At 39.9% G+C, this 26,070-nt stretch overlaps 2 protein-coding genes across 4 annotated transcripts; one reads left to right on the plus strand and one right to left on the minus strand.

The window, feature by feature from the left end:
* Positions 1-911: 911 nt before the first annotated feature.
* Positions 912-15,008, minus strand: snx16 (sorting nexin 16). Of its 3 annotated transcripts, none has more exons than XM_022754133.1 (9): positions 14,871-15,008; positions 12,903-13,419; positions 12,226-12,312; positions 9,860-10,008; positions 9,561-9,630; positions 8,617-8,753; positions 8,273-8,395; positions 5,684-5,726; positions 3,704-3,785 (listed from the first exon to the last, which is right to left on the minus strand). In XM_022754133.1, exons 2-8 carry the CDS (start codon positions 13,281-13,283, stop codon positions 5,708-5,710), a joined length of 966 nt encoding a protein of 321 aa, XP_022609854.1. In that variant the 5' UTR covers positions 13,284-13,419; positions 14,871-15,008; the 3' UTR covers positions 3,704-3,785; positions 5,684-5,707. The 3 variants fall into 3 exon arrangements, with proteins under 3 accessions (XP_022609852.1, XP_022609854.1, XP_022609853.1); XM_022754132.1 differs by having other exon boundaries at positions 3,706-3,785; positions 5,689-5,726; XM_022754131.1 differs by lacking the exon at positions 5,684-5,726 and having other exon boundaries at positions 912-3,785.
* A 1,266-nt stretch (positions 15,009-16,274) lies between these two features.
* On the plus strand, positions 16,275-24,607 carry LOC111228190 (leukocyte elastase inhibitor-like). The gene is made up of 10 exons (XM_022753993.1): positions 16,275-16,347; positions 17,501-17,709; positions 19,051-19,206; positions 19,927-20,088; positions 20,879-20,996; positions 22,288-22,430; positions 23,057-23,134; positions 23,419-23,508; positions 23,595-23,775; positions 23,864-24,607. Exons 2-10 carry the CDS (start codon positions 17,506-17,508, stop codon positions 24,088-24,090), a joined length of 1,359 nt encoding a protein of 452 aa, XP_022609714.1. The 5' UTR covers positions 16,275-16,347; positions 17,501-17,505; the 3' UTR covers positions 24,091-24,607.
* The last annotated feature ends 1,463 nt before the right edge of the window (positions 24,608-26,070 follow it).

Genomic DNA, 26,070 nt, shown 5'->3' on the forward strand with positions numbered 1-26,070 from the left:
AAAGCCTTCACGGAATAGAATGGAAATGTCACTGGCTCACTGACTGACAAAGTTACACCATTAGTCAGCTGAATGCTGCTTTACTGAGTGATGAAGTTACACCATTGGTTGGCTGGCCAACAAGCAGTCTTTTCTGATTTGGCGCATTTTATGCATGATTTACAGAGTTTTCAGATGCATTTAACGATCAGTATTAACAGGTCAATCAGGTCAATACTACGTGAGCATGAGGTTGCGCACACAGCAGCTGACACGAATGAGCTGTAAACTTTCTGAGTGATTGTTTTACAAATAAATATAGCCAAAATCACAGCACAGCTGTTGTCTTCAACTTACATTTGGTGATTTTGTCAGACAACGTCATGGTTAGAAAATCAGGATTTTAGCAGCAGCAGAGCAGCAGCTTCCAAGTGACTGCTGGTAACATCTAGTCTTGGTGGGCCGCATTTCAGTCACTATTTCATACTTGACAACAGAAACAGAAAGACATTTAAATAAGAACAGCTTCATTGGGATTTTGGCTGTATTAAAATTATAATATTAAAATACTGTATATGTGAGCACAGGGAGCAGGAGGAAAGTAAACAGATAAAGGGCTGAAACCAGCTGCCACTAAGCGGAAGCAAATAGCCTATGATGCCGTCAAGTCATATACTAGGTTTTGACTTGGTGTTGTTAGGGTTGTGGCTGTAAACATACTGTAGAGGGGAAGGCAGGATTTTTCTGAGTTAAGAATTTATTATATTTTTAAAGTAGGATACTAAAATGCTCTATAGAGTACATGTAAGGCCACTTACTTGACAGTTTATTTCACCCAATTTGTTTCACAAACTACTGATCCTGCTGCATGAAAGCAAAGACTTTAAATGTGGGGAAACAAGAAACATACATGTTTTTTTTTTTTTAAATATACCATTCAAGGTTTAATTGCATGTGAATTAAATATTTCTGATAAACATCTCTGCTACAGCATGTGTTATAGTATTTACAGTATTCATTTCAGACCAGGTTTTTCAGTGAATTATCCCTTTAAATCCAGGGCATTCATAGTGATACCAAATGTTATTTGTATAAATCTTTAATAGTGCAACTATGTGTGTATATGTGAACTAAGACTCCATATTAATTTATGTACTATTACAAAAACATGTCATTCGGTCTATTTCCAAGCAATGACTTAAACATGAGTGTCATTTAAAACATTATTTCCATCAGAGGAACATGGTGAAACTATTTTATGTCCGACACCTCTATAAAGCTATTCACACACATCAAAAGAAAAGTTAAGTGAAAGATATTCAAGGCACTTTGAATGTGTGAAGGGAATTTACAGAGCAAAAACATCTTGAACCAAACAACATATACATTAACCACATGTTGACAAATTAGCTCCAGTTGGGAATGAAAAGATTCAGTGAATGAAAAGGCACGTATCTGTCTAAACAAATGAAATAGTAAAAACCATATCCTAGTAAACATGCATTACCATTCATCCATAAAGTGCATCACATGGCCTTTTTCAGGCCTATTTTGAGACAATTCAACATCAGCTGTGGTTGACACACTTCATTACTCATCATCAAAGACTGGGAAAAACAAACAAACAAAAAAACAGCTGGTAAGCACACACTACCACATGTGAAACCTTTGCCCCCTAAGTGTTATTTGGGTTTAAGAATATGGCTTTTGGGCATGATGTGTAGGCCTGGAAAAAAACAGTCTTCATGCTGATACAGTGCCAACAAGGCACAACATCAGTCACTTGCGTCACACAGTTCTTTGTTAAATACCAGCCTTGATTTCTTAAAAGCAAGGCTGTGTTATTAAAATGAATCGACAGGCCCTGATCTCAATATATGCATTTCTCCCTTCTTTCAGAAATTTCAGCTCATAACTTCTGGATTATTATCAGGTAAATTAGCACCACTGTGGTATTATGGGGGGGCTTCTTTCTGCATTTCTTGCTTGAAGCTGATGTTCATCTTAAAATAAATAAATGATCAACTGTTTATAAGTCTCTTAAAGGGGAAATTTCACCCAAATTACGAAGACCTTGTCACTTGCTCTTTGGGGGTATCTTCTAATTTTACTGTATTTGCTGGGATTTTCAGACATCTGGCTCTGCAAACTTCTGCCACCACCCGAATACAATGGAGGTCACATGGTTACTCAGGATATCTCGCTGTCAACTGAAACTATTTTTTCCAACAGCAATTTCATTTAAAATGATCAACTATCAGGTCTGTTGATTACCATGATTAACAAGAATAAGTTGCTGTTGAATTTTTCAAATGTAATTTAAAATAATTTGAGCACCATGAGCAGAATCTATTTAATGTAAAATAGAGGCAGAAATCTTAAAATCTTCAGTACATAAAGCTAGACTATCTGCATGGAGAAAGTATAAAAATGTGTCTTTTGCAAATAGCCTGATCCCTTCATCATAACCCATGTCACAATAGACCCTGAGGAATCCGATACAAGTCCAGGCCCAGTCTACACTCTATTAACAGGCAAGGTGCCAGGAGAGGTTTAGTGTTGCAATTATGTATGCACTTAACTTAAATTGGTATGATCAGTGCCTAGAAGCAAACCATCTTGGTAATGTACAAATGCATGTGTGTAGGTGTATAAGCAATGTTGCAATGTGAATGGGAAATGACAGGATTAGTGTACACACAGGATTACATTCCTCAAAAAAATGATAGGCCACATTTCCTTGGCTCTCTCTTGGTGCAGAGTTACATATTTTACTGCCTCTTGCAGGACGAATAACGCATGGCACTAAAACTATGAGGGAATGTAGGCTTTTAGATGCAAAGTTAGTTTCTCAAGTCTGTCTACACCAATGACAGTGGATGGCAGTACAACACAGTGACATGGATGTACGTGTGAAAAGCAAGTTATCAGTCCTTTGTTATACCCACCTGGTTACCAATAATTATCCTGAGACATTTACTTTATCCAGATGTTTTCTTACGTCAATAACCACGAGGGCGATGTTTCTCCAGTTAGAGAAGAGGGCCTCTCGTCACATGTGAGGAGCCATAAGGCAATGCTTGTCTGCAGAAACTGATGAAATGATGGTTCAGGTTTTCTGTAGATTGTCACAGTTGTGGAAGTCATGAAACCATCGGTGTTATCTTATTCTTTTGGTCAAGAAGCCAAACTTTGGCTTTGTGACTGAAGGATCAAATCGATCCAGTCCGACAGCCACGGTAGGAGGTTCAAGAGTGAACAAGGAGGACTGAGAAATCCCCACCCAGTTTATGAAAGAATTAACTTAGTCTGAGGTTTGATGGAGTAAACCCATGTAGTTGCAGATATAACTCTTACAGGACATTGCACAAGGTCTTCAGACTGAAGTTTTCCATGGGTGTCAGATAAAATGTTCCATGGACCATTGTCAAGGGTTAAATATAAGTGAAACACGTTGTTTCAGCATAAAAGCTTTCCCTTTTCACCCAATACACAGATCTTGAGGGAAAAGCGGCATCACATCCAATTGCAAGGTGAAACAGTGGCGGAGATGGAAGTTGTGATGGGATGTGGGAGTAGTAAGGTTGGAGAGAAGTCAGGAAAAACCCAGGATAAGTATTTAATACTCCAACTCCAACATAAGGGAGGAGGAGACTGAGGCGTACGGGCAAGAGACCAGTGTTGATTGTCAGTTTTTCGGCTTCTGGTGGTAAAGCTGGGTGACCTGAATGACTGGAGGAGAGGTGCTGAGCGACGGCCCGCACCAACAGGCAGAGGACCGCACCACTTGGACCTCACACTTGCCACTGGAGAGAGGGAGATCAAAGCAGAGGAAACACAGTCAGCATCTGACTCAAATTAATCACAATGTGAGAACTGTACACTTCATACAACATAAAGACAGACAGAATGAGAGAATCCAGGAAGAAATGCTTTTCAAGTAGAAAGAGGCAGACAGGACATTAATGTTATTAACGCCACAACACCAGCATGTTACAAGTTGAAAACACAGCAGGAAGACAGGTTTTCTCTCTGACTCTCTCCCATCTCACACAGCATGACAGATGATAAAGAAACATATCAGGTCCTTTTACTATTGGTCTACATCCCCGGATACAGTGCCAGGAATCCACACAATTTGTGATTAGCTGATTACGTCCTGTATATACAGAATATATAGCAATAAAGACAAGAAACTACAGGAATTTTTCATAAAACATCAGAAAAATCAAATGTAGTTGTTTTAGACAGATGCTATTTATTATGTATTAAGATTTTTCCCAGACTATCAAGACAACAGATGGGAAGAGGAAAGAGGAAAACCCAAATTCCAACAACCTACAATGCTCACACACACTCACTGAGCACTTTATTAGGAACACCTGCTTTACACCCGCTTATCCATGCAACTATCCAGTCATGGCAGCAGAGCAGTATATAAAATCCTTCAGATCAGAATTAGGAAAAATGTGATCTCTGTGACTTTGATTGTTGGTGTCAGACAGGCAGGTCTGAGTATTTCAGAAACTGCTGATCTCCTGGATTTTCACACACAACAGTCTCAAGAGTTTTTGCTCAGAATGGAGGCAAAAAGTAAAAAAAAACCATCCAGTGAGCAGCAGCTCTGTAGAGGAAACACCATGCCGATGAGAGAGGTCGGAGGAGAATGGTCAAACTGGTCGGAGCTGACAGCTGCGGTAACTACGATAACCACTCTTTACAACTGTGGTGAACAGAGAAGCTTCTCAGAATCTTGAGGTGGATGGACTACAACAGCAGAGAGTTCAGTGACCTTCAGTTGCCTCCACAGTCACCAGCTCTGAATTCAGTAGAACACCTTTGGGATGTGGTAGAACAGGAGATTGACAGCATGAAAGTGCAGCTGGCAAATCTGCCAACCTGATGTGATGCAGTCATGTCAACATGGAGCAGAGCCTCCCCCACCCAGTATTAGTATGGTGTTCCTTATAAAGTGCTAGTTGAGTGTAGTGAGCATAAACCAACTTGTGAAGGAGAGGCACTAAGAGAATGTGTTAGTCACATAAGATGCAGGGGAGCAGTGTGGCACAGACAAAAAGGTACACAGAGCACAGATGATCGCAGTACAATGAATACGCACCACAGTTGGGGACAAATCATTTTCAGGTCACTCAATACAAAAAGTGGAAATAATACTTCACTTCACTTGTCTATTATTTGGCCAACTGTTGTGACACCTTCCTATCAAAATCAAATTTGCTGCCTCTAACACTGTTCTTATAAATAACAGAAACTCTCAGGCCTGTAGTGTTGAGCACTCTAAGGCCACAAGGCCACTGTAGTTTTAAGGGGGTAGGAGAGAAGATAAGATCCTCAATTAGGTGAACTGAAAGTGAACTCACCCCAACACTGATAAACATCCTGAATGCAAGCATTCAAAAGAGAGGTTTGGATTTTTTCAAGTAAATCTTAAATACAACACTCACATGTCCTTTGTGCCAATGCAGACAGGAGGAACAATATGGCAACATTTCACGGCACATACAGCATGTGAGTATTGCAGTAACACAGACTTGAAAATAATCTGAACCTATCCTTTGGCAGCCCGATACCAAAAACAAACAGTACACCTCCATTATAGTATAGCCGTTAACAGCAGGATGCATGTTACTAGAAGAAGGAAATCATTAAAAGGGTTAGCCTGCTGAGCTGGTATATGAAGTACCTCACATGTTATGGGGCTCTGTTTTCAGATTGGAGCAGCACTGCTGTGAAATATAAGGCGAAAAAAAAAAAACAAGAAGGGAAGGGAAAACATTTTAAAGAGCAAACTATCAGGTCTGACTAGCATGAAAGCTGGGAATGCTAATAAATGTACAAACAGATTAAGCGTTTTTAAAAAGTGTGATCAAGTCCAAGCGTATGGTCTCATTTGGGCCTGAGGAAACTTGGGGTTATGATTTTCTTGATATTAGACAGCCAGAGACATAATCCCACCCAATATCCAGTAATGGGATCAGTTGCTGGGAATGAACGTGGATATCTGAGCATCATGTGGAGAAAGAGATGCTGTCAGTGAATGATGAGTCATCAAGAAATGTCACCGCGACCTTTATGTCTCTGTCTGACGTAAATGGGAAGAGAAGCTGACAAGTTGGTAAGAATTAATAAATCAAGGCAGTGCAAAAAAGGAGACAGATAGTTGGTGAGGACTAATGAATCAAAGGGAATATGATTAGTTTGGTGTAGGGCTGCACAATTACCCAAAATATAATCGAAATTGCAACATGACCAACTGCAATATCCAAACTGCAGGAGCTGCAATTTGTTTGATATAGGTAAAATGTGTCACAACATTGTTGTGCATTGTCAGCAGCATAATTGTTGTGGTGCTACAGAGACGCCCCGGCCTACAAATCGTATTCTCAAGATGTAAAGGAACAAGCTTGTTTGGTACAGGTCCCAACAAAATCACATCATCATTTTTATATTTTTTCAGTGAAATGAAATGCAAAAACAACCGTTCCAACTGAAAATCATCTGCCAAAATCATCACCATATGATTTTTTTGCATATCGTGGAGTCCTAGTTTGGCGTTTTGTTTTTAAGATGAGATGTGAAGTTATCATCCATGTAATGTTGGATCAACTAAATCCATAATCTTTTGCAATGTAAATAGTAAAAGCAGGTTATGAGGGTAAATCAGAATGCTTAATAAGAGCAAGCTCAGATGAAATTACATCAGTTTTGAAAGGAAAAAAAAAACTTTTGACTCAGAACAGGACCATGGTTAACCTTAACCATGGTAACCTGGTATTACACTTAGTGAAACTATCTTTCATTTATCTGGTTTCCATTGTTCTATTGCTACTTGTTTAGGTATCAGAAGACTTTTCCTAGGGGTGGGCGATATGACGATATTAGATCGTGAAGGATTACAACGTGAAGACGATCTTTCAAACTGCAGAGATCGTGGGATCGTCTAGGGCACATTCTATAAATTGCAGTTCTATGCTGATGCACAGACGCACCAGACGTATTGATGTCGTCAACCTGACCACCAATCATAGCGAATTACGGGCAGTGACGCACTTCCTACCCACCTCCTTGTTTGTGTGTGTAGCGGTAGCACATGGAGAGCGATGGCTGAAAGCCAAACGGATTGGTTGCTAAAAAAAAATTCCACCTCCATTAATGGAAATTGGTTTGGATTTTCCGCAAACTGATCAAGCGCAAGCAAATGTAATCTGCAAAGTTGCACAGAAAACCTTTCGCACATCGGGTGTAACACGACGAACCAGAATGTTGTTGTTGTTTACCTTAAACTTTACGTTGTTTGCACATGCAGGCAAAACTGCGACTATTTGAAATAGAAATCTGTTAAGAAAGGTTCTTGGCTAAGTGGTGTCTGTTTTTTCTTTTTCCAATTTAAGATCGTGATAAAATCGAAATCGTGATTTTTTTTAAAAAATCGTGATTATTTTTAAAAAATCGTGATATGATATTTTTGCCATATCGCCCACCCCTACTTTCCATATAGGTAGCAGTGAAGAAACTGCGCTCAGGGTTTAAGTGCATTAATCGTGTGTCTGTTTGAAATCAATACGTCCTTCTATCTAATGTGATTATGTGGTAGAGGCTGAAGCAGGAAAAGCCCACACTGCTCACGACCTATCAATCAGGTTCACTATAGATAGAGAGTCAACTCGACTTATTTATGTCAACTGCTGAGAGATCCAGGCCTTCATTTCCTCCTGCTTTACATTTGTATATGTGATGATATTTATGTAAGAAGCCTTCAGGTTTTTGAATCTGCTCCCGCTTGCCATGTTAATTTGCTGTTGTGCAACAGATGGAGGATGAACTGAGTTTGCATTATGAGCAGCTTTCAGCAGTTGATGGGTTTACTTCACTGAAAGCTAATTGAGAAACATTGAAAGGAAGTTTGCATTAGCAGCAGCTTAACACCAAGAGAATTCCTCAGGAAATAATTTATGATCATCAGAATTAATTTTGCTCTGATACACATCCTGTGTAGACAAACTGTTAAACTGACAGGAGGAAGCAAAGGTCTCACTACATGATTGCTCCTTAAGATGATTTATGTGCAGCATTACACATTAACTACTCAACTTTGCCCTCAACCCCTGTGCATTAGAAAACACCCAATAGGAAAATATGTTGTCATCATTTGCTCTGGTTAACAGTGGGAAGGATGTTGTGAGAGTCACCTGAGAGGGTTGAATACTTAACAATTACTTATTTAATTAAACATGTGGCTATGTGAATTGTGCATGCTTATTCTGTTTGTTACCCAGTGTCGTCAGGCATGTCCTGGTCAGCCTCCGCAGCGGATGACTCCACATCTGCATCTGCACTGCTCTCACTGCCCTGAGCTGACAGACCACATGGAGACTCTGGGCTCACACATTCACCACTGGGACACACAAAGACACGCACACAACCACACAGTTCATATTGACATAATTGGTATATTCTGTGCTATTTTCGCACTGAGAGCTTGTGTGTGGAATGCAATTCCTACAGTAATTTTTTCTGTGGCACATAATGTGATCCAGATGTGATATGCAAGTCAAGTGGGTGTCTAATCTTTATTCCCATATCTTGTATTTATTTGATGTGTGTGTGTTTACTGACTTGATATGTTTCTCCAGTCGCAGGATGGCCTGCTCCCTCTCCTCCAACCTCCTCTTCAGGGAGGTGATTTCCCGCTGCTTCTCTAGCAGCTCCTTCTGGAGACGATAGTTGCTCTCCTCCAGAGTCTCGCAGAACGCCTGGAGGGAGGGAAGAATGGAGGATAGAAGCACAGAAGATGTTTGTGGACAGTGGAAACAAAGGCTGGAGGGCAAACAAAGTGACAGGCAATGGAAGAAAACAGACTGTAGGTCATCATGTAAGCCTATAAGGACAGTCTGCACATTCAAGTCATTTATTACATCTTTAATTAAACTGTTCTAAACATACAGGTTCAAGGTCTTTGAGGTGCCTGAAAAAATGGACGAGTGCAGCTAGAGGGGAAAAGTGAAACATATCTGTGAAAAATAAGCACATAGGTCATTTGTGCAACAGGTTATTATGACTTATATTTACATTTTGTTGTTAGGTGACACCTAGTGGCCGTAGTAATTATGACAGGAGTGCAGTGACATAGTATAGAGACAAAGTCCGCGTCAGGAGGAGGCTGGGGTGGATGAATGGATCAACAAAACACAGGAATATGACACAGGAGAGTAGTGTTCGATTCCCATGTGAAACCAGCAGTTTATGTTGTTTCTTTTATCCATGAGCATTCAACAAAGTTAACCATGTTGTTATTATTGTGACCATGACAACAAAGATCTTCTGGTGTTGAGGAAGTGCCTAATTGGTGCCTTTCCTTTACAGTCAGTCCTCAGAACTATTAATGTTTAATACTCATCCCTGTGTCAATAAGGACAAATGGATGGTGTGTTAAAGTGGCTGAACACTTTGTAAAGAAATTTTCCTCTTTCAAAGGCACTGAAGAGACACAGACATGGATATGAACACAAACATACATGTCATGACCACACATACATTCATATGTATATGCACACACTTACCCTGCTCTCCTCCAAACTATCAAAGGGCCCAGGTGGGTCATCCAGACATAAAAACTCCCTCACTGCCAGGCTGTAGAGGAGAAAGAATGGTGTAATATCTGTGTGTGTGTGTTTGTGTCGCAGGAAAGTGTGCTCAGTAATACTATAAACAAAAATACCTGTATACAATTACACTGGTACCTCGATAATATGTTTGCTTTTGTCTGTCTTTTGTCATTTGAGTTTGAATGCTTCACATTCAAAAGAAAAAAAAATTCAAACTTAAAACATTGAAATCACCACATAATCATGTCACATACCAGTTGGCAATGTCTTTATGTGCAACCAGGTTTTGCAAGAAAGCCTGCAGTCCCAACTGTCTGTCTTCCAGGAAGTCACTGTCATAGTTGTCTTTAAACCAACGCTTAGGAGGCAGCGAGAGGCGGAAGCCTGGAAACATCTCCTTCAGCTAGACCACACACACACGCGCGCACACACATAAAGAGTAAGTGAGTATCACATGATCTACATTCAGTTACAGTAAAAGAATATGATTCAGCAGCAGTATGAGGTTATTGACCTGCATGGCCATGATGCAGAGAAAGAGCGTTAGAGACAATCTTCATGTGCTTCATATACTCTAGTAAAACAATAACTGAAGCAAACTGTGCTGTCCTTCACCTCTAACCTTCATCCCATACTAAATCCATCATGTAGGGGTGTCACTGATAAACAACTTTTGACATTTGTGGTCAGAATTTCATTTAATTTTTTAATTTTTCTGCATTAAAATATCTTCATCCATTTCAAATTACACATAAATCTATAAATTGGCTAAAACAAGCTTTTATTCAAATGAACTAAAAGTGAATATAAGCCATTTCCACTTGTGCTTCCATACTGTTACTGGCTGTGTAAGACAAACCACAATCTGCTGTGTCATACTGCTGCACAGACTCATTTCTGACACGTTACTAATATAATATCGATATTAAAACATAATTTCTTTTTTCTGATTTTTACATAAATAACCCTTAAATTTGGATTTTAAAGTTATGACCAATCTGTCAATAAACGTATGCACTTTTTGTCTGGTGCATTGCTTCATTCCATATGTATACAGTATATATCAAAAATAGGGTATGGTGGATGTAAATAGTATGTGACATAAACCAAATACTACTGTAAACTATATTAGTCATTTCAAGAAAGAAAAAGTGCATATTGTACAAGAAGAATCCTCCATTCTGGTGCATTAACAGCCTCAGCCACACTCTCCCACTCCATTTGTTTTATTTTGTTATTAATGCTAGAGGACAGAGTGCAGAATAACATCTTTTTTCTCGTTGATTCTGAGGAGAGGAGAAGCCCAGGCGTATTTATACTCATTAGCACATTAAATTTAGGGTGGAGTGTCATGGTCGTGCATTGGTGCTAAATTTTATATTGACTGGGATGTACAAAGAAAATGTGCGTGGAATCCTGCGCGCACACAGTTTCATACATCTGAATTTTAAGGTGGGTACGCAGCTTTTGGGCTTCGTGCGTACACCACGTATTCAATATTCTACGCAAGGCTTTGTACAAGAAGCCATGAAGCCTTCAAAGCCAATCACATCTACCTCCATCTCTGCCTAAATTACAACAAATTGTAAATCTTCAATAAATGACTGGTAATTTACAAAATTCTCAAAACAGATGAATGCAGATCAGCTTTGGGAGATAGTGGATATCAGTTTACTCAGCAGGAAGCGGGTTGGTGTGTGTGTATGCACACTAACTTGTTGTCCCACTTGGTAGCCTGAACCATGTGCATAAACTTAGAGTGGAGCAATGCTGGGTGAGGTCCAAACTTCTACAAAAACAATGTTTGGCGCCAACCACACGGTGTGGAGGCAGTGCTTTGGGTGTCTCTAAGTGTCACCTGCAACACAACTCTAACTTAATTGTTTTTTGCAATACTTCTAAATAATTAAACATGGGAAAAACATCTAAATGTTTGTGCTTATGTGCCTCAGCGAATTAAAATGTTGAAACATTTCCAAAAAGGCTAAGTATAAGGCTTCTACAGTTACAGCAAAAGACCATTCAGCACAGGGTGAACATTACAGCTGCTGTAATGAATGGAGGAAAGGATGTCCACACCCCCCTCTATACCCTCTTTCTCCTTGTTGAATGTAGGGTGTGCCCATCTCCTATTTCCATTCCTCTTTTCAATGATTACTGTGTCCCAACAAGTTCCACCTGTTTTAAAATTGCGTGTTGCATTAATTGATTTAGTCAATATTTTGCAGGCCTGCAGAGATCCTGTTAGTTGCAGCTTTCTAACGATCAACTTTTTTGTTGTAGGTTCTTTTTTTGTCAGACAGTATCATCACATGGCTGAGTACTTTTCCTTTCTGTAATCAGTGACCCAACTGTCCTTCCTGAAACCACGAGAGACCTGTTCCCCTACTTGGCTCTGGCCTGTTGGGCATTTTGGGAACAGTAGGCTTCTTTGTGCAGCTCTAATCACTTCCACAGTACACTCAAAAACAAAAGAAAGCCAGCTGAAAACAAAGAGTTGATAGTCAAAAAGAGTGTCTGTAAACATGGATGGATGATCACAAAACTAGGCAAAATCCGTCTTCTATTTTCAGACTGCCCATACTTTCCATGTATGTACAGACAACACACTCAGACACACCTTGTCGTTGAGCCGGGAGAAGTCTGCGTATCTTCTAAAAACAACCCAGCTCTCATCTGGAGTCTTCCTGACCAGGAGCTTGTAAACCTACAGCAGGGTAAAGACAACACAAACATATACAGAAACTGGTGTCTACCAACTTATCTTTTGACAAATGTGATGCTTGCAACTATCACATAAAACAACATACTAGAGTAAATAAGACTTAATTGAAGCGTAAAGTCACATTGTCTCCTTTGCCAGGCTGTTCACTGACTTGTTGTGATACTGTATGAATGCATTTCTGTCCTCTTTTCTCATAATGGCCAAAAATTAGACCTCAAAATTCAGCCTGAGCTGGAGTGAAAAAAATCTATTGACAACTTCTCTGCAGGTACTTAGAGTGCAGAAAAACTTGTTCCTCCATGCTTTTGGTAAGTGTTTGAAGTTGATTTGTATAAAAGTCTGTGTGCTGAGTAAATGTTGACATTAGTTTTTAATCTCTAATATTCACCAGGCTGTGTGCTTGTCCTCCAGTGTGCATGCCTATCCCACTTGCTAAAGTGCTCCCTTGTTATTATAGTTCTTAGCAGAAAGATCGATACATGTCATTACATGATAAATAACATTAGCATTTCATCTGTAGTGAGAGGTGTCACACTGTGATACTACACAGGTTCCAAAAGCTGGTTTCATACCGTGAACTTGGCCCTCTCCTCCATGACTTCATAACCCAGCACAGTAGGTGTGATGGGCCTCTCCTCGCCTTGCTGGCTTCCAGCAGGATCTGATATGGAGCGAGGGCAGCTTGAGTATTCTACAGAGGATTCCAGAGTCCCGTTGACCCTGGCCCGTGTCACAGGGCTCTGGAGGGGTGGTGGCGTCCGGCTGCGGCTGCCTCTGTCCATGCAGCGGGATTGCCGCTGGGAACCTAGTCCTCCACATCCTCTTCCGTTGTCCTCCAAGCTGCTGGAGACACTGCCTAGAGATGAAGCTCGCTGTGGCCGTCTCAGCTTGTTGCTACCACCTGACAGGGTTCTGTCCATGGGCACAGGGACAGGCACAAACGGTGATGCCATCTTCTTGAGCTGCGCACTCCTGCCCCGCCACCACAGTAGTCAACAAGGCACTTCACACAGATGCTGACCTTGCTTTGCTTCAGTGGTGCTGTACGATAGAGTGAAGCAGTAATGCTCACCCTAAGGGGCTGACACCCTGTACAAAAAAGAATTATTAGGTGTCTACATTGAATTTATCATGATTTAAATTGGCTAAAGGTTGCACACTGGGACACTCAGAATTCCCTGTAACTTACATAAATAGAGCACAATCTGTCATCAAACATCATCCTGAAATAAGGGTACCAGACTGTGAGGGCAGATGAATTATTGACATGAGCCAAATGCCATTCATAATTTATGGATTTGAACATCATGTGTAAAATCTATGGTGGAATAAAAAGCCTGTTAACATCTGTAGATAATGAATGTGTCAAATCATTTTGACAGTTGATTCGTTTTTTTTCTCCACCTGTTCCAGTCAAAGTCTGACCTATCCTGATGATGCTTGGATTTGAGATAAAAGGAAGAAGGAAGTCTGTATGTTGGTTTTCATGGAGGGACAAGGCCTGAAACCAGTTTCTGTTCAGACTGAGATTAGGAGCTACCTGTCAACCGTGTTCACATTAATTCAGCATCAGTGGAGTTGAGAGAAACCAGCCCTGTACCTCTGTGTGATTCGAAATGAGAAGTCAAATAACATGCTGATAATACACACCACTACACTAATGAGGTATAGCAAATATGTGGAGAAAGACAAGAATCAATGTCATATTAAGGCTGGAGGACAAGAGAAAAAAAACACAAGAGGATGAAAAGTAGAAGAATATAAGAAGATGACACATCATTACTGCTCACTCACTTTTACTGACTCGTGGAGCTATTTTGGTGCGCCTGACGAAATACCTGAGACCGGACCACAACAACAACAAAACGCTTGCTGCCTAGCATCCCGCTTCACACTTTTCTGGTGTTTAATGGTTTTAAAGGAAACTGGCTGACAAGCGTTTAGTAAGTGAAGATAGGAAGTGATTTAACTGCGATGATTCGTGACGTGCGTTTACAGAACTCCATTCACAAAATGGGACATTGTAGTTAGAAGTATAACGTCTCCCTGCTTTTCGGTTCAGGCCCTAATATTAGTGACACTAGCAGGGAATTCAGAGTAGCAATGGCGAGTTAAGGTATTATAGTAAATACTACACAGGGAGTTAAACAGTTTGAGTATAAAATCACCTCATCAGCTACAAGTAAAACAAACCTACCTAGTCGGAGTTGCTAGCTGGTCACAACAGCCCAAAAAAGTAGACTTACTAAAGTTTTGCTAAAAAAAGGAGCTGCTGATAATGTTAGATGTATGCCGAATGGAGTATCAATCCCTCATAGTTCGTAAAAGGATATTCTATTATTTTTTTGTTCAGGTATATTGCCGATAATAAAAACGGAAACGCTTAACTGACAATTTTATGAACGGTGTTTGGCGTGTCCTCTGTCCCACTGTAAGATCCTGGGATACAAGCTATCACGTTACGTTCACGTTAGCTAGCAAGCTAAGAGCCCATGTGGACTAAGCTAAGATAACGGATGGTGACAAGGAGTTTTGCTTACCGTAGGAAGCCAATATCCTTCCCCTTCAGAAAATGTTGTTTATTATACACATAAAGCCTGGTGTGTGATTGTCTGGTGGCTGTTTATCCACTGCACTGCCTCCTCCTTCCCTGCCCTGGTCATGTTAGCTTGCTTGAATTCAGACTACGGCGGCATCAGTGCTTGAAGACGGCCAGAAGGGGGCACTGTATCACACATAAAGAAAGTAGTGCCATCGTAATTTTAACAAAAACGAAGTGGTTGTCCTCAGCTGATCTTATCAACACATGTCATTAATATTGAATAGAAACATATTTTCACTTATTTTGAATGTAAGGATAACAATTTATGCAATATTATTAACATCCTAATTTTACTAGGAAAATGTCATATTCATAAGACGAAATTTCTTAAATCAATTCCTTCATTTAAATTGATCTTGAACATTATTTTTGAGTCTCTCAAATTGGTTACAAACAAGAAGTCCTTACACTACATGTAGGCTACAAGTTGAGAAGATTTTCATCTTCTCTCTAACCCAATGGTCACTGTGCCGATGTAAACAAATCAATAAACAAAGTAAATGTTGCAGCATGTGAAGTAGCACTAATGGTCCCTGAAACAACATGAATGAAGGAATTATATGCAATACCAGATTGGTAGGTAGGCCTAAGTAGAATGGATGTTGCAATATTACTGTCATGCAATTTGGCAACTAAGAGGCAACATACAGTGTAAAATGTAAATGCAGTAGTTATAAGTCCATAACCGTGATGCAAGCTGGAGAACACAATTCAGTGCTGGCAACATCAAAAGTGGGTGAGTGCAAAATTTATAAAACTTGGAGGGGGAAAATCTGGTTGGTGATTGTTGAGATGACTTTGCTGAACCCTATAGCAGATGCAAGTAACTTCAGGCTTTGGTCATCAAATCCTGAACTTTCTCATCTTCCTGTGGCCAAAGTTACTGTAATAATTTTAAACATAGGAAACTCGTATACTACTTGTGCTAATGCTCCAGACAAATAGATAACAAAAAAATTGTGTGTGTGTGTGTGTGTGCGCATCTTCATTTTTGTATTAATCTGGTTCAGACCACTTGATACATTTCTTGATTCACACTGTCCTCATAAATTGTATAATCACGTTTCTATACTGATACTGTTTCTGAAAATTATTGCTTAATCAGCTGTTGGTTGCACTTTGTCTTCTTCTCAGTGTCCATCCATCCATCCAGCCATCCATCCATCCATCCCTTTTCTGTATCAGGGTCATGTGGGCATCTCCTCACAATTCCTACTGGCACAGTAACCATAATAAGGGCGGCTGTTCCTTTCACTGATGGGTGTGATCTCTAGATGCGTTTTCAAGGTGCAGCCACCTACTTAACTTTGGGTGTGTCAGCTCTTTACATTACAAAGCGCTGACTCAAACAGAGCAGTTTCTCCAATAGCTGAAAGACTACGGATCCCTTGCTGACTGAAGAAGAGTGTCTGTGAGTAAGTACAGATTGTTTTATTGTCACCTGATTTCCATAATAAAAGTGATAAGGAATGATAACGGGTCAACCAGGCTTTATGTAACTAATTTATGCCTTCACCTGGTTTGCAAAGGCAGCAGGGGTTAACTAATGATGAGCAACATCTGTGTGATTTTATTGGGTGAGATTTCTTCAGTAAAAATTCTGTGGGGGAAAATGGGGATTTCTCTACAGATGTCTGAGAAGAGATATTGTTGTTGGAGAACGCTGCCGAGATGTTAAATAAAACACCAATGAAGAAGAGCATTTTAAAGGTCTGCACGGGCAGCTTAAATTTTAAAGCTTAAGAATATTTAATAATTGGTAAATTAAACCAAGAGGCCAAAGACTTGGATTTCATGAAAAGCTGAAACACTGACATGATGCTTGAGCATCCCCATAAAACGTGTAAGAATGCACAAGATGAAACATTTTCATATCTCATTCATAAAAGAGACTGTGGTTATTACCAGTAGTAAATTCCCTGCCATACTCGACATTTACGATCTGTGTTATTTTGGCTTGTAAGATCATCAAGGACTGTAGGCAACCAGAACACAAACTGTCTGCCATGCAACCTCTAACACCCTAAAATGCCTAATTAGCACTTACTATGTACTTACTTCTTAACTTGATCTCCTTGCACTTATTGAATACATGTCCCTATGTCCCTAGCTTGTAAGTCGCTTTGGATAAAAGTGTCTGCCAAATGAGTAAATGTAATTTAAAAGATAATGCAACAGATTGGCAGGCAGTGCAGGACTATATACTCCATACTCACAGCATCTGATAACTCTCATAATTCAAAGGCTTCCCTGTTTCCTTTACCTTTCTATTCCTCATCTATAGTAGTTTTAATGTATTTATTTTTATTATTTATATTACTTTTCCAAGTCTCATTCTAAGCATTTCATTGCAGAGAAGATGTTTTATCTGCACAAATGACATTATAGTTGAACTGATTCCTAACAGGTGTAACATTTATGTAAAACATTTGTGTTTCACATGATCAGGGGAACATGATTTTATCCAATTTTGTGTGGGAGTGCTAATTAACAGATACAGTGCATGCTACAGTACAGTTTAAATTCAACGATTAATGCTCTACTCTCAATGTCTTTTCTTTGTATCAGACACAATGGCATCATCATCATCATCATCATCATCATCATCATCAGTCCCTCTATCCAAGGCCAACACCGCCTTCTCTCTGGCTCTGTCCAAACAGCTGAGCAATAACGACAAGACTGCAAATATCTTCTTCTCTCCGTTTAGCATCTCTTCAGGCCTGGCTATGGTGATGCTGGGGGCTGGAGGCAACACAGCCACACAGATATCCGAGGTACTGTACACACACACTAAAGCACAATGCTGTGGAAATTAACTGTAGAAAAGTTACCGCTATCATGTTAATGCATCCATCTAGACTAAGGTGATTATACAGGCAGTTAGTGGAACTGGTTGATGTTGTGGCTGTAATTTCTTTGGCATATTATTGCATCAAAAGAAAAGGAAAAAGGTGTGGGCTCAGGCTTCAAGCTCTGTCATGTTCACAGGGAACTGGGCGTATAGTATAATGGAAATTTGAATGAAGATAGTGGGTGCTATTATATCTGACGCAAAGAGACAGACATGAGTCAGGAGTTTCGCATAACAGTAGTACAAATGTCCTGGGGTAGTTTAAATTGTGAGTATGAGACGTAGCAAACATAAATTCATTGTTGTAAGAATGGGATTAAAGAAGCCAAAGCAGTGATGCCAGAATGGAAGTGATATATAGTGAATGTCAGTGGTGGAGAGTGAATTTACTGCACTATAAATACATGTTCTTATATGTTAATGCATCAATAATAACAATCAAATAAAATAATACATAATATTAGACTTACAGGGGCCAGTTTTTCTGCTTGACGATTACTTTTATTTTTGAGACTTTATGATCATAACACTTGTGTTTTTACTTCAGTAACATTTTGAATTCAGGACTTTCACTTGTAGTACTACTACTTAACTTAAAGGATCTGGATACCTGTGTGTTGTTACAGTAACGCTGTGTGCAAATAACAAAACTAGTCTCAGATTAATGAAAAAATAAAAGGCTAGGATTAATCTACTGTTGTACACTGGTAATACACCCTGGCTGGTTAATTCATTGTTTAATTTTATAGTTATTTTTATTTTATTGAATACACTGCATACATGGCAACCTGATTTAGATTAATCATGTGTTGAGAATCAAGTCTGGTTTTGTTCCTAACTGGGAATGCAGCAACAGCTGCCTTTCAGCCAGATGTGAGACTGATGGATGCAGCTGATAAGCAAAGCGCAGGGCAAGCTTCAGTTTCACTGGGGAGTGGTAGTGAATGTTTTAACGTAGGTGTTGACAGGCTCTGAAGAAGCTATGATGGAATTTTACTAAGTGATTATGTCTTTGTGGGTTAAAGGGAGAGTGTGATCTTGCCTGAGAGTCATCAGGTATAATGAAGCCAACAAGTCTGTACATGTATGGCCCTGTCTTATACAAATTGCAGTGAGATTTCCTTTCTCCACAGTCAACAGAGAGTGCAGTTGTAATACTTTAGTTGTTTTTAACCTATCCATCAATTTGTCCTGCCATGTGTTGAATGTGTTGAACTCAGGAGGGATCCTAATGATAAGAGAAACTACCATTTGCACCTCTCAGGTCCTCCACTTCACTGAGACACAGCAACAGCAGGAAGAAGCTCAACCACAGATGCACACATCAGTGCAGTCGCCGATGCAGTCACAGATACAGACGCGCATTCAGATGCAGACACAGATACAGCGCACCTCCAGACTGCCACAGTATCTGCTCAAGGTGGTAACAAAGTCAAAGGATGATTAATGATTAGGGTGTGGGTGTGGTTATCTGGTGAGGAAACCTGAGATTTTGGTTCCTGAGTGTTACACACTTCATTTCCCACTGTTTTAACCTCTTGGAAACACAAGCCTTCATATGAAGCTTCAAACAGCAATACAAGCAGATTCATGGGAAATTCAGTGCCCTAACTTTCCAACAAAAGCAGGCCATCCTAAATTTTCTTTATTCCACACTGAAGAAGACGTGTAAAACAACATGAAGGGGGATAAATGGTGGGTAATTTTGTGTGCAAATGCTTTTAAAAAGGTTTTCCCATGGAATATTTTATATTAATGTTAATGGTGTTGATATTTTTATTTGTTGTGTTTGCCTTTTCCATATATTTTTTCCACAAGGTGCTTGGGGTCTCATAAAGAGAAATCAAACTAATGAAAACTTCAGGATCTTGGGGTCAAAGGTCATTCTAATTACAGTAAATGATGAGAACACTGACACCAAACCCAGGTGGTCCAGTATCACTCGACATCACACCATGTTAGCATGCTAGCAAAGACAAACTAACATTAATAGAAGGTCAATACAGCAGAGGTGCAGTAGTAACAGTTGGTGTCTATTCTCATCATTTAACAGGAAAACTAACCATAAGGCCAACGATCCACATTAATGTAATACAAGAGTAGTCTTTCATCTGTCACAGTGTGCTTATGTAACACGCAGGTCTTCTCTGGCTGTTTGCAGTGCCTGAAACCCCAGGACTGTCAGGACGATGTCCACTCTGGCTTCACCCAACTGCTGAGCGAGCTCAACAAGCCAGACGCTCCGTACGCCCTCAGTGTGGCCAACAGACTGTATGGGGAGCAATCTTACCAGTTTGTTGAGGTGGGTGTGTGTGTGTGTACGTATGTGTGTGTGTGTGTGTGCGCCAATGAATTATTTGCTGAAGGGGTGACCTGTAATCCTATAATTTAGTGTGTCAATATTTCAAGATGGCCTTGAGCTCAAACCTGCAGGCATATTCCCAGATAACCAGCTCATTATCTTTCCAAAATTCTACACATTCATTCCTTTCCTTTGAAGCACCAATAAAGCAAATATAATTGGTATATAATTATAGTTTCAGATGAGAACATGTACACTGTTGACAATGAAATTGACATCCATTGGTGTAAATTTCAAAGGTACATTTTGAAACAGAAGTTAGCAAGTCAGGTGAGGTGCAGGGTAAAATAAAAACCAACAAAAACAAGATGTAACAATGGCATGAAAAGAGTAAGTTATATTAGTGTGGCAGTGTTGAATAGTTCATATATTGCAGAATATATGCTGAAAACAAAAGAATTGACTAGAATCCCTGCACAGAAAATGCATTTGTATTGAAGATGTATTCAAATGAATTAAATGTAAGCCATTTGACTAATAAAAGGTTTATTGCTGGTTTTAGCAGTTTTGTTAATTACAGAATTTAAAGTACTGTGTATGTATGTCTGTATGTAATAGCCAAAGAAAACATTATACAGCTGCAGGTCTACACGTGATAAATCAACTGTCCTCCGTGTCTAAAATCGGTGGAGCGTCCCTAAGTATTTTTCGAAGAGTCTTGTACCTGAGCTGCTTAATGTGAATATTTAACTGTGGCATGAGTATTCAAATGTGCTGTTTATGATTCCAGGGCTTTTTAGCAGAAACCAAGAAGCACTACCATGCTGAGCTGGAGTCTGTGAACTTCCAGTCCAGTTCGGAGGACATCAGGGTGAAGATCAACAGCTGGGTGGAGGAGCAGACACAAGGTAGGTCTCAGAACACACATTCATCAGTGTGTAAATCCAAACATCCCTTCTCTCAAAGTAGTCACTTTTGTTTCTATATTTTCTAATTTAGAGTTCATGATTTGATTTCACTGAAGTGTATTAGAGATTTAGTGGCCATTTTTGTTCACTGGTTTTGTTTTCTATCTAGCACTGGTGTCTGGAAATCCTCCTCAGCCTCTGTGAATCCTCAGGGATCAGTCCTTAGTTTATGGGCTCAAAATAGAGTCAGAAAGATTTTGCGCTTGTAAAGTGATGTTCAGAAATAATTCCAAAGTTTGTAGTTGTAAACGAACCTGTAAAATCTTTTCAAACCTGTAAAATAAATCTGCATGACAAATTCAAGTTTGTACATTTGTAGAAAAGATTTGTATTTGAAAAAATAATTATGAGATTGTGTGCATAAAAACAAATGATGTCAGTGGTGAGGTTACACAAAGACAGGTCACACCATAATCTGATTGGACAATGACAGTTCAATCAATTTATCATGCAGATTTATTTTACAGATTTACAAAGGTTCATTTAAAACTACAAACTTTTCTCTACATCACTATAGGAGCTCATAATTTTTTGACCCCAATTTGAACCAATATTGGTCCTTTGTTATTCTCTGTTTACAAGTTACCATGGGGTTGTATAATCCACATGTAATCTAATTTTCTATTTCCAGTTTTTCTAGTTTCCATTTTAAATTTAATTTCCTCTGGTTTCCCTCAGCGAGGTGAGAAAATATATATCTTGGAACGTCCTTTGGTTAAATTAATTAAATTTGAAGTTTTTTTGTAAGTACAGTAACTGTCCAGACTTTAATTAGTTCAAACTGTATCAGCCCAACTTCTAACAAGATCTACCACAGAGGGTACATGACACTACGTGGGTATTTCCACCCTCTCTACATGCGTGTTGTGAATCTGGAAGTCACATTTACGGCTTGTATGAGGTTAGCTCCTTAACACATTGACCTTCTTTCCCAACATGTGCCTGAGTGCAGCATGAAATCTATCAATAAGGCTTTTTCAGAGACTCCTGGGTCTCAGACTCAGAACCATAGGGCACATCTGGGTCTGGCACATCCTGCTGGAGAAAATCAGAAGTTCCTAATCACAGTTTAACTGAACACATTCTTTTAGACTTCACACTTTTAACCCTTTTATAGCTAGTTGATTCCATAATGTTGATTTGTTTTTTTTTTATTGTATGTCTTGTACCAATTCATACAGTAACTTATTTTTAGTGCCTGATTATAATGTTTTTGCTCATCACTTTACAGGTAAAATCAAGGACCTGCTGGCCCAGCACATTGTGGATGGCTTGTCCAAACTGGTGCTGGTCAATGCCATCTACTTCAAAGGCAACTGGAACAAACGGTTTGAGGAGGATTCCACTGTTGATGCTCAGTTTAGAATAAACAAGGTAACACTGCACAACCCCAGCACTGGATGGAGACACTGAGGAACAAAAGCAGCAGTCTGGGTTTGTGAAATGATGTGTGATAGTTTACAGTTTACCTGAGGTCTGTAATACTGTAGCATGTGGCAGGACACTCTGATAGTAGACCATGACAAAGCTTTTTCTATTTTTTATTTTTTTTTTACAAATGACTGGATTTAATTTGACTGGCTGACTGGAAGAATAGTCCCAGTCACCCCATGGTAGTATAGTGACAGGGCTCATTGTCTGTGCCTTACTAGGCTGGCAGTGGATCAGTGTGTGTTAGGTAGGTGAAACAGAAAACCAAGTTAAATCTAAATTATTCCATTTATTTAATCCCACCAAGTCAAAAGCAGGATTAAAACTGATTCACTGAATAAATATATGGAACAATGTGGTGATAGTAATCTACACCACCAGCCTTTTTGCCTTGGGAAATTCACAAGCTACCCAGCAGTATATTAACTAATTATAATTAGCCTTTACCAGCTGCAACATGGTTTTTCCTCTTAATGAGTGCTTTTACTTTTGGTATATATTTTCATATATTTTCTGGATATTTAATTTCTATATCATAAAAAAAACATGCCTTTCATGCCTGTCTCTAGAACGATACCAAGCCAGTGAGAATGATGTGCCAGAAAAGTAACTTCTCTCACGCCACCATCCCTGAGGCCAACTTCCAGGTAATGTCCATGTTTTGCAGTATGTGGTTTTAACTGCCATGCAATTTGATATTACAACAATTTGTGAACAGATTTCAATGAAATATGGTGGAGAGATTTACCAAGATTCAAAGAACAAATGGTTCAATTTTTGCATCAAACCTTTAGATTTGTGGTTTTTAAGATGATTTCCATAGCTGCAACTTCTAATAGATGTATTTTAAACAGCAACCTGTTTTTCATGATGGAAAAAAAACAGATAATCTGTAAATGAAATGACATTAAAAACAGAATGTTTTGGGCAGATCCTACTGATGCCCTATAAAGGGAATGACCTAAGCATGCTCATCTTCCTGCCCAATGAGATAGAGGACGATACAACAGGCTTGGAGAAGGTAGGACACATACGCACATACAGTAGAAAAATGCACAATTCTAAACAGACAGACTGACTACAAATGGATTTTCTGTCCACCTCCAGCTGGAGAAGGAGCTGACCTATGAGAAATTTGTGGAGTGGACTCGTCCAGATTTAATGGGTCAAACCGAGGTGGAGGTGAGACTGCCTCGATTCAAGCTGGAGGAGACGTACGACCTGAATGACGTCCTGAAAAGCATGGGCATGGAGGATGTTTTTGATGCTGCAAAGAGTGACTTCTCTGGTGAGACATATATTATAATACATTATACACATGCCTGTGTCATCAAGTGTTGTATTTGTTTAAAACGTCCTCCCTCATCTGCTGATAGGCATGTCTTCAGCAAACGACCTGGTGCTGTCAAAAGTCATCCACAAGGCTTTTGTGGAGGTAAATGAAGAGGGAACTGAGGCTGCTGCCGCCACCGCCGCCGTCATGACGGAACGCTCTGCGATGATTCCTACCATATTCACAGCAGACCACCCCTTCCTGTTCTTCATCCGACATAACCCCACCATGAGTGTCCTCTTTGCTGGCCGATTCTGCTCCCCTGTGTGAGCACGGTGCCCTTTACAGCAGTGTGACTCAACTCAGTGAGTCCACAGCCTCTCTTAATTTGCTCTAGCTATACATCCCATTTCCTAGTTCCGAGTTACATTTAAATCCCCATCCTATATGAATCCCACAGCACAAATTTGCAAATTTGCAGGAAAACATTAAAGTGGAAAATGTGGTTCTACACAGTGCACCTTCACATTCACATTTACATCCACATCTAGAAAACAGGTGTAGCATTTGTTGCTTGCAGGTGTGCTTGTGCTGAATCCCAAACTTTTCCTGATTATTTGTATGTTTTGAAATAGTCTTTGCTTGTAAGTGAGTGGGTGTGTATTCTTTTGCAATCTCAGACAGGCTGTTGAAATGTTGCACCATCACATCACAATAAAAGGCATTGAAATGTACCATTACCATATGAGTATGCTGAGCATGGAGTTTAATGAAAGAGTTAATGAATCAAACTAAGGCCACAGTATTTATCCTTATGCCTGCATGAATAAAATAAAGGTGTTAGGTTTGAAAACACTGTGTGCCCTGTCTTCCTTTTATCTTACAATTCCTTAGGTTACAGCTAAAAAAAGTTTGTGCTGAATTCCCTCAGGCTTCATGTTGTAGCCACCAACATTTCCTCAGGTTGGAACCAGTAAAACCAGTAGAGAGGGGTGCTGCCAAAGTGACAAAATCTGCTCTGCAAGTTGCTGCAAATTATGATGTAGTGTGTCTGTGATGAATACACCTGTGTACTTTGCATACTCACTCCAGTTGCGTAAAGCTTGCAGATTTCCCTGCCTCACTCTTTTACCTGTGTCCCTCTGTGGATGAAGACCCAGCTCCAGAACAGGTGTTCACACCCAGATTAACGCTTGCTGTCTCACTTAAACACAATTTTTTCCTCACTCTCAAAGCATTTTCTGAAAACATTGTTATAAAGCTGAAAAACAAAGAGCAATCATCACATTAAATTAATATCATTGTGAAGGACGTTATTATAGGCTCAAATATGTTATCTACTGCCATTCACGTACAGGAGGGGGGCAGAAGATTAGAGAATGTTTGCTTTAACTTTTAACAGTTGTGTTTACAGACACAAACTATGTGCAGTTTCTAAAGCAGAGGCCTCCACATACCAGCTATTAGACCTGCCGCCATGTGTTTCCCAGACTGTAACGGATGTTGGCAGGACCCAGTTGCAGCAAAACACATCACAGGTAAGACTGGTAATGACTTTTATTTGCTGGAATGAGGGGGAGCAGGTGAGCAGCAGTATAGTCAGGTTACTACACAGGACAATAGTCGCTTGGGCTTTGGGGTGGACCCGGGGGTCGGCGCTGGAGAGTTGTGAGTCAGGTGCGTGGAGCGAGGTGACAGATCTCGCACACACTGGGGAAAGTTAGGTGTGGCCGGCCAGTGGGAGTGAAACGGAGGCGGGGGAGGTGGAAAATTACTGAAGCCACAGTTGAAGGCAGAGCAGGCTGTGACACAGCCTGACTCACTGACTCTGGCTGATATTTGTTAGTTAGTGTTCATCTTTGTACAGTTTCACCTTGTTGAGTCTAAACTGAGCATCAGCAAGATCACCCCTCATGAACGTTTTGTTCCAGGTGCCTTTAAAGTATATGACATTGACCAGCACCAGCTTGGTCGTCTCGTCTTTGACTTGGTGACAATATTGAAACCACATGGAACCAGTGAGAAGTAACACCACACAGTCTAAACAGTGTTTCCATCCAAACAAAGAATGTAGTTTTATGAAACATAAACAAGAAAAAATGAAAAGCTCCTGTTTTTCTAGGCCTATTTACTACATAACTTACCACACAGGCACATAGGAGAGTTTGATTTAATGAAAAGGTGATGGACTCCCACACACACACTGCAATAAACTGATGGTGTGTATGTTAGTGTGTGTGTGATCCAGCTTGTGTATGCTTCTCCACCCTGCTGTTGATGTTGACTCTCGCTGCCTCAAAGCTGGTTCTG

This window comes from Seriola dumerili, unplaced genomic scaffold, assembly GCF_002260705.1.
Source record: "Seriola dumerili isolate Sdu_G_001 unplaced genomic scaffold, Sdu_1.0 BDQW01000216.1, whole genome shotgun sequence".
Lineage (NCBI taxonomy): Eukaryota > Metazoa > Chordata > Actinopteri > Carangiformes > Carangidae > Seriola > Seriola dumerili.

Coding starts and splice junctions, on each gene's coding strand:
- snx16 (XM_022754131.1), bottom strand. CDS start 13,283: ATGGCATCACCGTTTGTGCCTGTCCCTGTGCCCATGGACAGAACCCTG. Junction 12,313..12,902: donor AGGAGAGGGCCAAGTTCACG/GTATGAAACCAG, acceptor ACCCTGCTGTAG/GTTTACAAGCTCCTGGTCAG. Junction 9,631..9,859: donor CATAAAGACATTGCCAACTG/GTATGTGACATG, acceptor TCTCCTCTACAG/CCTGGCAGTGAGGGAGTTTT.
- LOC111228190 (XM_022753993.1), top strand. CDS start 17,506: ATGGCATCATCATCATCATCATCATCATCATCATCATCAGTCCCTCTA. Junction 22,431..23,056: donor CTCAGTTTAGAATAAACAAG/GTAACACTGCAC, acceptor GCCTGTCTCTAG/AACGATACCAAGCCAGTGAG. Junction 23,135..23,418: donor TCCCTGAGGCCAACTTCCAG/GTAATGTCCATG, acceptor TGTTTTGGGCAG/ATCCTACTGATGCCCTATAA.